The sequence below is a fragment of the Siniperca chuatsi genome, linkage group LG4, assembly GCF_020085105.1.
Source record: "Siniperca chuatsi isolate FFG_IHB_CAS linkage group LG4, ASM2008510v1, whole genome shotgun sequence".
NCBI lineage: Eukaryota > Metazoa > Chordata > Actinopteri > Centrarchiformes > Sinipercidae > Siniperca > Siniperca chuatsi.
This window is the reverse complement of record NC_058045.1, coordinates 6844430-6857547: the sequence shown is the minus strand read 5'-3', so window position 1 is coordinate 6857547 and position 13118 is coordinate 6844430. Positions and strand designations below refer to the sequence as shown.

The 13118-nt window shown below is 45.7% G+C and overlaps 1 protein-coding gene across 3 annotated transcripts in view; it reads right to left on the bottom strand.

Moving 5' to 3' along the window:
* The window catches only part of plxnb2b (plexin b2b), a 122196-nt gene that overhangs the window by 96841 nt on the left and 12237 nt on the right, over window positions 1–13118 (bottom strand). Inside the window, exons 3-4 of one of the 3 annotated variants that reach the window (XM_044193169.1) lie at window positions 1956–2142; window positions 1558–1661 (exon numbers count right to left, since the gene is read on the bottom strand). The exons of 1 other annotated variant lie outside the window; for it this stretch is intronic. In XM_044193169.1, coding sequence (XP_044049104.1) covers window positions 1558–1661; window positions 1956–2142 — 291 coding nt within the window. Of the gene's footprint in view, window positions 1–1557; window positions 1662–1955; window positions 2143–13118 lie in introns of those variants that run through there. One more of the 3 variants, XM_044193172.1, reaches the window with a different exon arrangement.

Sequence of the window (13118 nt, the reverse complement as noted above, 5' to 3'; positions counted from 1 at the left end):
TGTATCGCCATCAGCAATATTCTAAACAAACGTGGAGCCTTTTTCAAAAACAATATTTTGTATGGGCTTTCATTTTGAAATATTATGTGTCAAAAGGCATTACTATCCAATAAATGGTCTTGTTTACTTATTTTTGGTATATGCTTCAAAGAAACAAAAAGGTAAACTAAACAAGTATCTCACACAAGAATAAGAGTGTGGAGCTGTATAGTTCAATGCATTGATTAATGTTCAAAGTATCTACAAGTAAAAAAGGACAAAAAACAAACAAACAAGAGATTTCTTTGTTCTTGTGCATCCTAATTCATTCATCCCAGAGTACCTCTTTGCTCCGGGGTTGTGCAAAGGCAAAGCCTCATGGGAGAAATGATTGACACCTACTAATCCTCATGGATACCAAAACTCATGTCATTACCATGACATTTACACCATCTTCTGGGATGCGAGATGAAGCGTGGGAACAACAAAGGAATAAAAACAGTAAACTAAATTACAAAAATAAAAAGGGTGAATTATTAATGTGCTGTGTTTTGGGTCACAAGTTGTGTAGTACTTTGAGGAAAAGCATCTCTCCACCCAAGTTCTATTAATTCAGCGCAGCCAGAACAACCACCTGGGTTAGCCTACATTTCACATGAGCCATATTTTGTTTATCTTTAACACCAGCGGGCAGGCTGGCAGGCATGCGGTAGTGGAGGCAATACGATGGAAAGTGGAGCACAAGAGTTATGACCTGAGCAAACAGCTGATTATGGAGAAGATGAGTAAGAAAAGGAGTTGTCTGTCAAGCTAAGCCCTACACAGATGGACGAGTGTAGCACAGTAAGAAACCAGCAAGTCCTGAGGCTTTGTGGCAGCTTTGGGGTTTAAATTACACCACAGAAACAGTGTAGGGGGAAGTGATGAACAGTAGGTAAACCCGTATACAGTATAACGTGTGCAATTAAATGTAAATATTCCTCTCCTTCTCCTTCATCTGAACAGAAGAATCTTTTACAGTTGTCTATATAAAACTATTATAGCAGCAGTTAATTGCTGGGGATCTCTATTTAATGAGCATGAGGGCAAATTGAATTAGTTGCAGCCCTTAAACAAGCGTAGAAACCTACTGGTGTGCGAATAAAGTTTTGACAGAATACAACTTATTCTAACTTGTAGGCCAAGACTTGACTTATAATTGGACTATTGTTTCCAGACACACAAACACACAGTGTCGACCATTTACTAGCCAGCAATGTTCCACTTCTATGAGCATAATAACAAAAAAGTGTTTTCATTGGTGTACTGTGGCACTTGGCAGCTGATCCTTGCCTGTGTATCTCCCAGGTGAGACAGTCAACTATCTGCTGGGTAGCAAAGCTAGTGCCTCACTCCCTTACCTCTGCACTGCACACCCTATGTGCTCAGTCCTTTCCCTAGAGCTCACTATCGCCCTGCTACCTCTATTCTTGTACTGACAGCCAAACAATGGGAGCCAGGACTGCCTTAACGAGTAGAAAGTGGAAGCTTGACTAATTACAGGCAACCCCCCCACACACACACACACACCACCGTCACCTCCAACACCTCCTGTTGGTCCCATCGTGAGAGAAATAGGGGCTGGAAGTTGTTGTTTTCTGGCTGCTGGCCAATGGGGGACCGTAGTAATTGCCTGAATCCCACTGAGGCAAGTGAGGAGAAAGAGTGTGAGGGTGGCACAAGCCAAGGAAAGTGAGAAAATGCTGGGACCAAGTGTGGGAATGAAAGTCTAGCAATAAAAAAAATACAGATAGAGAAAAGAGACAGATAGAAGCTTAAAAAAAAGAGAGGCACAAAAGATAAATGTTTAGAAGACGAAACATGGAGGACAGTGAGGACAGAAAATAGTCTGAGGATAAAATAATACAAGAAGAAAGAAAACTGGACAAAGTATTGGTAGTGTAAGTGAAAATAGAATGACCTCGGGTGGTACTCACTAGGGAGAGGCAGACAAGGGTGCAGTGAGCGTCTTGGCTGTTGGAGTGGAACAGAGCAGGGTGCAGCGGTGGCTGCACAGTTGGCCCTCACTGGACACTTCAATCACAGGCAGCCAGAGCCCCGGGCAAACTTGGCCAATTAGCCGCACACTGCCGCTGACCCCCGGCTTCATTAAGGGCCCGGACTCTGGATAAGGGGGGAAAGGGGGGAGCACAGAGGAGAGGATTAGGCAGAGAGAGCGAGAGAGAGAGAGAGAGAGCGAGAGAGAGAAACCATCAGCACTGGCTAGATTTAAGAAGACACACATGCATTTGCACAGACACACAAGCTAGAGGTGAAGCTCAAGGTTACAGATAAACACAATCAACTGTGAGCGCACCCTATACCACACATGTACACACTCACCATATCACACTCCCACCTCCCTGTGGGTTTACACCCGCAGCAAAGGTGGTGGTGAGGGGTTAGAGCCATAGAGGCCAGAGAGCATTGCTCCCCCCTCTCTCCCACACAGCTACACTGACAGCAACAGGTGTGGTGGCCAGTAGACATGCAATTACCAGGCTGAGAATCTGCTCTTTGTGACAGAGACCACGGCAGATCAGAGGGAAGATCAGAGCTAGAGGGGGAGAGGAGCGATGTGGGAGGAGAGGTGAGAGATGAGGAAAAAGAGAGGAAGATGCAGACTACTGAAAGTCCCTGGAGGGAAGAAAGAGAGAGAACAGAGAGATTTTCAGTCTGCTCTTTCTATCGCAAATCCCTCACTGGCAGAGCAAAAAAACAGATCAAAAACCAACACATACAGTAGCTATGACACACCTGTTGTTCTGCAGTGGAAATACAAATTTACACGCTTTGCTGGTCTGAAGAGACCTCACATACATATGTGCACAACTATGACACAAAGGAGAGAGCAAACTGACAACATCCCGTTTCAATTCAGATTGGGTGGGGCTGTTTGAGGTGCTTTGGGACAGGTTGCGCTCAATGAGCCCTGACAGCAAGACTGTTTGGTGTATGCGTGTGTGTTTGTCTGCATTACAAGTGTGTATATCCACATGAGACCTCTGCTTGCATCAGCCTTGTGATGGAAACCTCAGTGGTGCTTCAGGGTGGGGGTGGCAGCGTCATACTCACTCTCCCTCATTTTCTCTGTTTTCCCTCTCCGATTACGGGCCTTCGATCAGGCTAAAGTAATGCTTTGCCACCAGTGTAGCAATAACTGCTGTCAGAAACCTTGCGTGCTTGGGTGGAGAGGAGATACTGGCTCTTTATTTAAAACAAGCCAAGGATAAAAGATCAATGGCCCAATTCAGGCCATGAATTGGAGGGAAAAGTTCACAAACATAGTGGGAGATTATGAGAGGGAGATATATGTGTGGATAGGGGGGGAGCGGAGAGCGAGGGGGCATCTAGCTCATCTGTGTGCTAGTGGCTTATTGATCGGTGGAGACATACAGCTCCCAGCCATTCATCACAGGCCACTCAGGCCCTTAGATAACTCCTATGATAATGCCCTGCTGCTGAGCAGCTGCAACTGGCCACATCCATTATCCTTCAAAGTAAGCCCCCTTGCCTGGGAACAGGCATGGTGGGGCTGCTGGGTGACTAGCTGGAGGGAGGGCTGGAATGGAAATGAAAAAGACCAGGCCTGTGGTTAGGAGCTTGTGGCTGAGGCTAGTGTCTACAAAGGCAGGAGCTGGGGTTTAAGGGCCAGGATTTTATGAAAAATGGTGGAGCCAGAACAGAGAGGAGAAACTGTCTGTTTGCACCAGTTGGAGGAAAAAATGTGACAGCACTATTGTTTCCATTTCTCGGCCAAACAGTATTAGCAAAGCTGTTTTATAGCAGATAGCACACAAACCATCCAAGCGACAGGCAGCTCAGAAAACTGCTGAGTGGTTCTGTTTGTGTGTGTCTGTGTAAAGAGAATTCCCAGATTGGGCAGGTGAGGATCAGCCATAATGAGCCATGTAGGGAGAGAAGAGCGGGAAGAGGGTCGAAATGAGGGCAAAAAAAAAAGAAGGGAGGAGGCCAAAGAGCGAGGGAGAAAGACAGAGTGAGGGTGATGGAGACAAGCTCAGAGCCAGAGACAAGGCCCCAACAGAGCAATTACAGGAGCTCCAGAGAAGGTGTGGGCCAAGCCCCCGGGCATATTTTCACACAGCACAAAGCCCTGCCAGACATGTACTCACAAGCACACACACACACACACTCAGCCAAGACTTAATCTAACAAAAACTTGTGATGAGCACAAGACAGAGATGGACAAAATAGGAGAAGACCATGAGTCAAAGTCAAAATGGGAAGGAAGCAAGCATGAGGTGGGAGTATTTTTAACTGGGGTCATATCAATCCAAAACATCATGATGCTATACTCTCCCACATGTTTTCACTTTAGCATTCTGTTCTGGTTGAAACCTGTTCCCTTAACAGCATGGCCTGAAACAAAAGCTAAGACTCCAGGGCTGAGGTCAGTGTGAGCAAAACTTTCAAGTCAATTGTCCTCCGTGTGGTGAGTGCTAAACCACACTGAAAAGTCTGGACAGCCTCACACCATGGTGCCTGTCACAAATACTAGCCTGAAATGGTTACTGAAGGCAACTGTTTCTGCCCCCCTCCAACACCCTACCTCACCCATCACCACCTCCACCACTTAAAGGAGAACGACAGGTTGGAAAGAACAAGCAAGGATGATAGGAGAAAAAGAAAGAGAGAGATGTGCAAACAGATAAGGGGGAGGGGAAATTAAATTAAGAGAAAAGTTCTTGCGCACCGGTATGCACCATTGATTTCCTATTCTCTTGGAAACATTTAATGAGCTTAAATAGGAGCCTCATTTGACACTGCCACAGTGACTTGGAGGAGCCTCCCAGTGAGAGGAAATCGTTCAGCGGCTGTGACGGCTACCAGAGGGGGGAGGAAGATGGAGAGAAGGTGGAGGAGGGAGGGATGGGGGGAAAAGTGAAGGTTTTAATGCCAAAGCAAGAGACGTGCAAGACAGATGTTGGATTATGTTCGGGAAATGGTCCATAGGTAGCATTACTTGCCTAGTTCTCATTGAGGAGGAAAAAAGAATGAAGGATGAAGGAGATTACTGGAAGAGAGGCAGACGGTGGAGGAGGCTAAAGGTGGTCTACATTCAGCCAAGCTGCCTAGTTATGTAGGTGCTTACCACTCACAACAGGCACTCATTATAACCCAACAATGCCCAAACTGATTGACAGCTACTGCTCTACTGCAGCGTTTCACCTCATTACTTCCTGGATGACCTCCCCATAAGGCATTCAACAGATGCCTATTGCTTGGCGGCCATCTTGTTTTTCTACACTCCCTGCTCTCTTTTCTCCCTCTATCGGCAGGAAAACTATTGTCATTTCAGAGAGCAAAGTCCAGAGGCGCTTCACTGCTCTCTGCTGCTGATGAGGGCCCCACTGGGAACCATCGGCAGCCGCTTTATGAAGCTGTCTGGCAGAGTGAATGGGCTCAACGTCCCGCCACCTTTTGCAGGCAATCAAAATAATAAGAGTGTAGAGTCAGGCATGGCTATACACTGGCACCACAGGGGGGCTTCCGCCCACTGAATGCTGGGTGTAGTGGTGAGTGTGGGGGGGTGCATATTTGAGTGCTTAGGGCTGGAAAATAAACTGATTTCATTGAATTTACTCATATTGCAATTTTTAACAATTCTCTAAACCCACACTAATTAAACTGAGAATAGCTACAACAAGTAATGACACCAAGACAGAACTTAAACCAACCAAGAACCTCACAGTCCAGTCCAGAGTCATACTGTAATTAATCAGAACAAACATATCAGAAGTAGGGCAACACAAAAAAAAAGAAATATGCACTGATATATTAAAAAAACATAGTTACATAGGCTATATCATTAATAAAGTAAATGTGGCAATTTATCATGATAGTGATTTGCAGTATTTCTCTGTTTATTTTCCTTGTAAAATGCATCTGTTTGGGATTTTTAACTGTTCAGACAAGCTGAAGGCTTGTCATTTTGGTCTTTGGGCACTTGCAATGGGTTTTTGTCACCATTGAGCAATAAACTGATCAATTGCAAAAAAAAAAATCAATACATAAATATATATTTGTTGCACCCCAGACTTTGTCTGTGTACATGAGAAACACTGTTCGTACTGTAGGTTTAGGAGGACTGTATATTAGTGTACTACTGCTGAGTACAAAACATACAAAGACGTGATGACCAGCTGGTAATGGCTGTAGACATGTGTTTATGTGTTGTAAACATGCTAATACATATGTGCATGCGTAATTTCTGCTGGTAAGTGGTTAAGCATAAATATTTAAGGTCCCTGTGTATGCTTTTAACTCAGTCAAACATGTTTTCTGGTTTAGAGCAGCTTTTACACTCCACCAGAGTCTGTTTCTTATATTAAGCAGGTCAGAAAGGAGTTCTTCAGTTCCTGACCCTAGCTTCCCCCCACCCTCCAACTTTGGCTCAGCTGCTGGGAGAGTGGCTGGCTTGTAGCACCTCTGAGTATCTATCCAGACAGATGCATAGTAAGCAGTGCTGCAGCCAGTGTGGATGTTTGGCACAACTGGCAGCAGTGCTGAGGCCATGTTTCTCTGGGCTTTCATGTGTGACATGCAGCAAAAGTTGTGCTGAAGGAGATTTTATGTAAATGAAACTTGGGCTAAAAACAATCATGTGATCCTCTGGTGATTAATTACAGTGAAAGAAAAAGAGGCAACATGAGAGTGCCCTTTTTCCTTCTGTAGAGTTCCAGAAGATGCACATAGGTGTGCACTCCCACACACACATACCAAGTATAGGAACTGGAAGTGACTAACAGCAACATAAGGACAACAACTTGGGAAAGGCGTAGTGTTGAAGTGCCCTACACTGCTTTCTCCAGTGTCCCCACCTGTCATTTCCTCCATTCTTCCTCAACATAGTGCCAGCGAGAAACAATTTTTCACCAGAATCTGTCTTTGCTCTCCGTAAGAATCCATAGGCCATCATCTATACGACACTATGGACCATTCTCTAAATCATTTACACTGGCCTATATATATATCCTGTGGAGAAAAGGTCATTATTGAAACAGAAAGCTATATTTCATAATTGTACTACCACGCTTCTATCCCCTTAGTGAAATTGGCTCTCCAGAATATATTCTCTCTCACTCTTTTTATCTCCCTCTCTTGTCTGTTAGAGAGGGCGATTTTGACAGGCTGACTGTCTCTCCTGGTGCAATAACCACCCTCCATTTGTATCTGAGGAGGGTGCATTAACTAGACAGCGTAATCAGCCCGCACACAGGAAAGGCAGCCTCACCAACCAACTGCTTTTTACCACTCTTTGCTATAACAGCTCGCCATTAAGCCACAATTAGCACAGCTCACTCTGGGAAAAATAACCCCTCAAAGACCTTTAGCCAGTAGAGCGGATGCGAGAAACAACGGGACTTTCACCAAAGTCCATTGTTGCCCTTAGCACTCAGGAGAAGTAATCTTTTTTGATCACACTTGATGGTGAAGGCAATAAGACTTTAAAGTACAAGATTAAAAATAAACACTTTATAGTGTCAATGGACAATGTCAGAATCCAACCATTGACATGTTACAGTAGAAGGTTTTCGAGTAAGGACTCTGATGGAAAAGGCTTATCGGCAGACACTTCAGACAGTGCATAATTCATCTAAAAAGACAGCAGGCAAAGGGGGGGGGGACGACATCCGTAAACGCTGCCTTATCATAAGTGTATGCACTTTCCAAAACAGGGAGGTGAGTTTTGTTGAAGTACCCCTGTGGTGAAGGTGTACTTCAGGTGAATGTGTTCATGCAGTCGCACAAGCCTGCAAAAGTTCAGCACACACAAACACATTCCCACCCTCAGGGCTTTGGAACAATAAAGAGAAATGCGTGTCCCTGTGGTCATTTGTGGCATGCTGGCAGTGGGTAGACGCAGATAAGAGTTTGGATCGGTGGAGGCTGACACGCTGTGATTATCTCCCGCTGCTGGAATTGACCGTCCATCAATCCTGACGGCCAAGAGGACCGGGGCCGGCAGACTCAATTGTTGCCAGAGACAAGATTTTTATGATTCAATGACCTCGAAAAAAATGAGAAAAATGTGTCAAGTGTTTCAAATGTGTTGTCGTACTAGTGCACTCATGCATTGTGATTCGGATTCACAAATAGCCATGGTGGAAGACGGAAAAGTGCTGCAGTCTCAGAGGTACAATCACTAGCACATATGTTCTCACACTAAGTCTTAACACACACACACGTGGCTATACTCAACACAACCTGGCTTTCCAGGGCTCCCTCTCAAGTCCCAGTCTGCCTTCCTGGATCTCTCACCACTTTCCCCCTCACCTCATGCTGCATGTTCTGGACCTGAAACCCAGTCCATACATGAGTGAGCCACAGGAGAGATGGAGGAAAGAGGCAGTAGAAGGGAAGGAGTGAGGAAAGAGAGCGGGAGAGAAAGAGAGTGTGTCAAGAAGCACATTCTTTCTGCTGAGCACCATCTGGAAGTGGAAAGGTAGATAAACAATGACGTGAGCCGCATCCCATCTCCTTCCTAAAGCCTGAACAGACACTCGCCACAATGCATGAGCGCCATCGCCACCGATCCTGTGCAGCACGCCAAGCATTGTCAGGGATTGGGTCTTATCAATCGTTGGCCAGATACTGAGCAGAAGCGAGAGACAAACAAAGGGAAGGGGAGAGAACAAAAATGGAGGGGAGCTGCAAGCAACAATGAGAAACACAAATGAGATGATGGCTGGGAGCCACCCGTCCACGTGGCCTGGCCCGACTCCATTTAATCTGGTCAAGTGTGCCCCAAAATCAAAGCAATCTCCTCTAGTGAGCTAACAGAGGAAGGAATGAGACAGCCAATCCCACCCAAAAAGGAATTTGCTGTGGAATTGAATGAGGGGATATGGGGCTATGCAGACTATTACGGCTGGGGAACTCTGCTTTATTTAAAAAAGTCCATTTGCATTCACTCAGCTTGCAAGAAGAGCTCGGGGGCAATGTTAGCTGCTGCTCCTGCTGCTTTTGAATTCCTCACCATCTTTTTTAGGCCCTTCTGGCATGCAATATATCACAGTAGTAGTAGAAATCTTTATTATCCCTTATGGGGAAATTTTACTTGTAGTAAGTCAGAGATAATAACAAAAACAATATCCATACAATAGCACAGAAGTCGAAGACTGATGAAGAGCAACAGCTGGAGCAACAGCCGGAGGGATGCTCCCTATGGGTACTACGCCTCTTGGGGCCACCCTGTCCTAAAAGAGTGCTTAGCTAAACCTGAGTAAGACTAGAGTGAGACATACAAAGGCCACAGTGGGGATGACACGAAGGAAGAGTGCCAAAATGAAGAGACTTTGACAGCTATCCCTCAGGCGGCAAGAGGAGCTGCACCTGTATGCACCTCGGCTCTGCTCAGTTTAGTTTCTGTCTCTTCAGACTCCCCGCCCACTCAAACACACACACAGCAGACTCTTCATCTCTGTTGGCACTGATGGAACAACAGGAGGGAGGGATCAGGTGGCTGGGGCAAGCAGACAGAAAGAGAAGGGTTGGGGAGGGGGCTGACAAATGAGTCTCGTCAGGTAACATTCACAGATGTGAAGAGATGGAGGCAAAGAAGAGGGAGAAGAGAGGTTAAGGGAGGGGAGGGTGTCTGTCAGCTCATATTGGTTCATCAGCGAAAATCTCCTGCCCTGATTAGAAACCACTGCAGTCAGGAGAGGGGAGGACATAGACACTTTGAAGGAGGAGGCATTTAGAGTGGGTCTGTTCACTCCAGAGGACCGCGTACTGATTCCGATTGAGGTGACAACGAAACATAGCCTCCTTCTCTCTGCTTGGGATACTTCTCACTAAGATGGCTCTGATCAAAACGAGCAGGGGGGACAAGGCAGAGGAAGAGCCCTGGAGGCATTCAAGGGCCTGGAAATTTGGGTCAGACACATGACATATTAATACAATGACTGACAAAAAAATAAAAGTGAGAAGAGAGGAAAGGGGGTGGAAATGAAAGAAGAGGACTGAAAGGGAGCCAAAATATGTGCAACAGAGAGGATTGGTATTTCAACATGCCCCAGCATGCAAGGGAAACAGGAGCTTCTTTGCAACCAGCTTCAGAAAATAAAAAGAACATAATCACTATAAAGTGATTTTTGGCCAAATGAATGCACAATCCTTCAGTTGTATTCAGACCTTGATAAATGCCCACTGTCTAGGCTGTTATTAAACACCAGAGAGGCTGGTGGGTCCCTGTGCCAGGCAAAACTAATTAAAGCCAGGCAGATGTGTCTGGACAGTGGTGTACCACACACACACACAATGTTACACACTTGTTCACTTGTATGCACGCTTACACACATGCATGCACACACACACAAACACACAACCTCTAAATGGGCTGTTAACCATGTCCACAGTGCAATCAGTGCCAGCTGATGAGCCGTCACTGTGCTAACTAGCCCAGCTGAACACAAAACAACAGCATCTCCGCTTCAATTTCTAACTTTGGTGTGCTTGACTTCGGAAACTTTTTGTCAGCCAGCGGCCAGAAAGAGAAAAATGCCTTTCCTCCTGGTGCCTTATTATCCTCGCCAACACCAGGCAACACGTTTCTTTTCTGTATTCCCTACTTTCTCTGCTGCAGGTGATGATGAGAGTTAGAGCTAACAGCAACCAATTAATCTCCACGTGTTCTTGCTTTTGTTAGGTCTGCTTCGTGAAATTGTATGAGACTGCAGCTGTACAATAGAGGGCTGGTGACACTTTCATCCTCCTCTTCTACTCCTCCTCCTCTCCACTTTTCATTCTCATATTTTGTGACCAAACAGCTGGGCTTTTTTTGCAAAAGCTATCATTACAGCAGCCTACAGGCATAAGAGCTGCACTCCAAATTGCTGATTGAGGCCCAGCTAGCCGAGTCAGAGCTAGAGAAGAGATTGCATTGGGGATGTGAGTACAGGGGGGTGGGGTGGGGTGGGGTGGGGGTATGGCTATTAGATGATAAACACACACATATCACATAACCACATATCCATGCACACATACACGTACAGAAGCGCATGACACGAAACACCACAAACACCTGTCGGTCTCATCTTCTTGTAAATCACACCGATCTTAGGTCACATACACACACCAGCAACTCTCTTACAGTCTCTCAAAGACCCATACACACAGTAGTGACTAATCACCCATCTGGAGCAGCTATTCCTCTGGATGACAAAGTGCCCATGCCCACAAATATAGGCTAATGCCCTTCTCAACGAAAGGCTTAGGCTGCATTACAGTCAACAGTCAAACAAACAGGTCTGGGGGGGGGGGCTTATGACCTGGCACAGACAAGCATGGACAGGGGAGGAAGCAACTGACATCACAGATAAGGCTGATGTACTTAGGCTAGCTGCTAGTGGCTACGTGGAGCTGACAACTCTGTACGTGCACTTGATTTCAATAGCATTTCCCTGAGTCAAGGGCATGGAGAGGGCAGAGCCAAAACAGTAGGAAAAGCCATTTCAATGTAACTAGGCTAGTTTGTGAAGTGAAAAATCCAGTGTGGCTTACCCACAGGGCTTTGCTGAAACCCTCTCGTCACTAAATATTAGCGTGTTAGCAGTGGCAGGTGCTAGCCATCCCCTGTCAGAGCAGTCCATGGGGTAGGGCTTATCTTCCAAATGCCTCAACCACTGTGGAAAACAGTGTTTCCCTAGCAGCTGGCTGCTGGCTGGCATGATCCAGGTAAGTCTCCTAGTTGTGAGAGCGGCCTGATGCAACCAAAGTCAGGTTCAGAATGTGGGATAAGGTTGGATCAGAGCCAAGAGCCATTAGCGAGCAGTGTGTCTGACACAACAGGCAGAACACGACATTTTCAAAGGCGTAGAAGGACTTGAACGGAGCCGTGGTGAAGAGTGCTAGGCAGCTGTTTCATTCAGGCCCTCCGATAACAACCCCTTGTCCAGATTGGCTACTGCAAACAGGGCAGAGGACCGCAAGGCAGCACGAATACAAATCACTTCTTCGATAGTCTACACTGAGCTAAGCAGAAACTAGTGCACTGGCATTCTCTCATTCATTTCTTAGCTGATCAAGCCTCTTGCGGTTCAATGCGAGCTGCTGTAAAGAATTTTAATGTACTGGTGTGCATTTAGATTAATGTGCATCCTTACAAAAGAGCATATGACAGTATGGTTAATAAGCAGAAAACACTTAAGCTATCAGGAAGAGCCAGCAGTTTGAACAGACAAAGATCTAGCTAATGGCCCTAGCCATATCATTTACCGTACAGCCCCAAGCCAGACGCAGGATCACACACTGGCTCCACAGACAGGGAAGAAGGGACACTTTATTACTCAAGAGATAACATCCTAAGAATACTTACTAGGGGATGAGACTTTGCTTTCAACCCCAACTGTGAATCAGCAAACAACTAGTGCATCAATTATAAGTGTGGTAAATGAAAACTCAGGGTTATTTAATTCTTTTTTTCCCCAGCGTTTGGATTTAACTAGCAAACAAAGCTTGTGGGCAATGTGACAAAGGCACTTAACCCCAACAGCACAGGCCTGGGTTTATAGCAAAAAATCTTCACAATGTGACTCTCATTTCAATTATAAGTCCGTGGAACAAAAAAGTGATTTAAAATACTGATGGGAAACCATCTGGCTGTGAGTGGTGCTTGATCTTAACAATCAGTCACAGATTCAAGTGGACTGTGCTCTCTTGGCACACCTATCACATGCTGACCATTGCAATCACCAAAACAAACAAGCCTTTACATCTGTGACTGTGTCTCAGTCCCATTAAAAACCCATCACACCCACTACCGCCACGCTACGCTTACTGCACACAAAACCCTTTGCTATAATTGGCTCCACTGTACCCACTCTGGACGGGCCAACCGGCAAATGCAAACAACTCTGCAGTAACTGGAAGAGAACCAAACTCTGGTCATGTCTCAGTGACAACCAAGCATGACAAATTATTTCCAAACATGGAGAAGAAGTGAAAACAAGAGGACTGTTACAATCAGACGCGAAAGAAATGCGGGATGAAATAGAAAAGAGATGAGGTGAAACAAAACATTGTTCATTGCCAGCTACGGGAGGCTAAGGGTGATGACACTGTGACTGTGGGCTGAT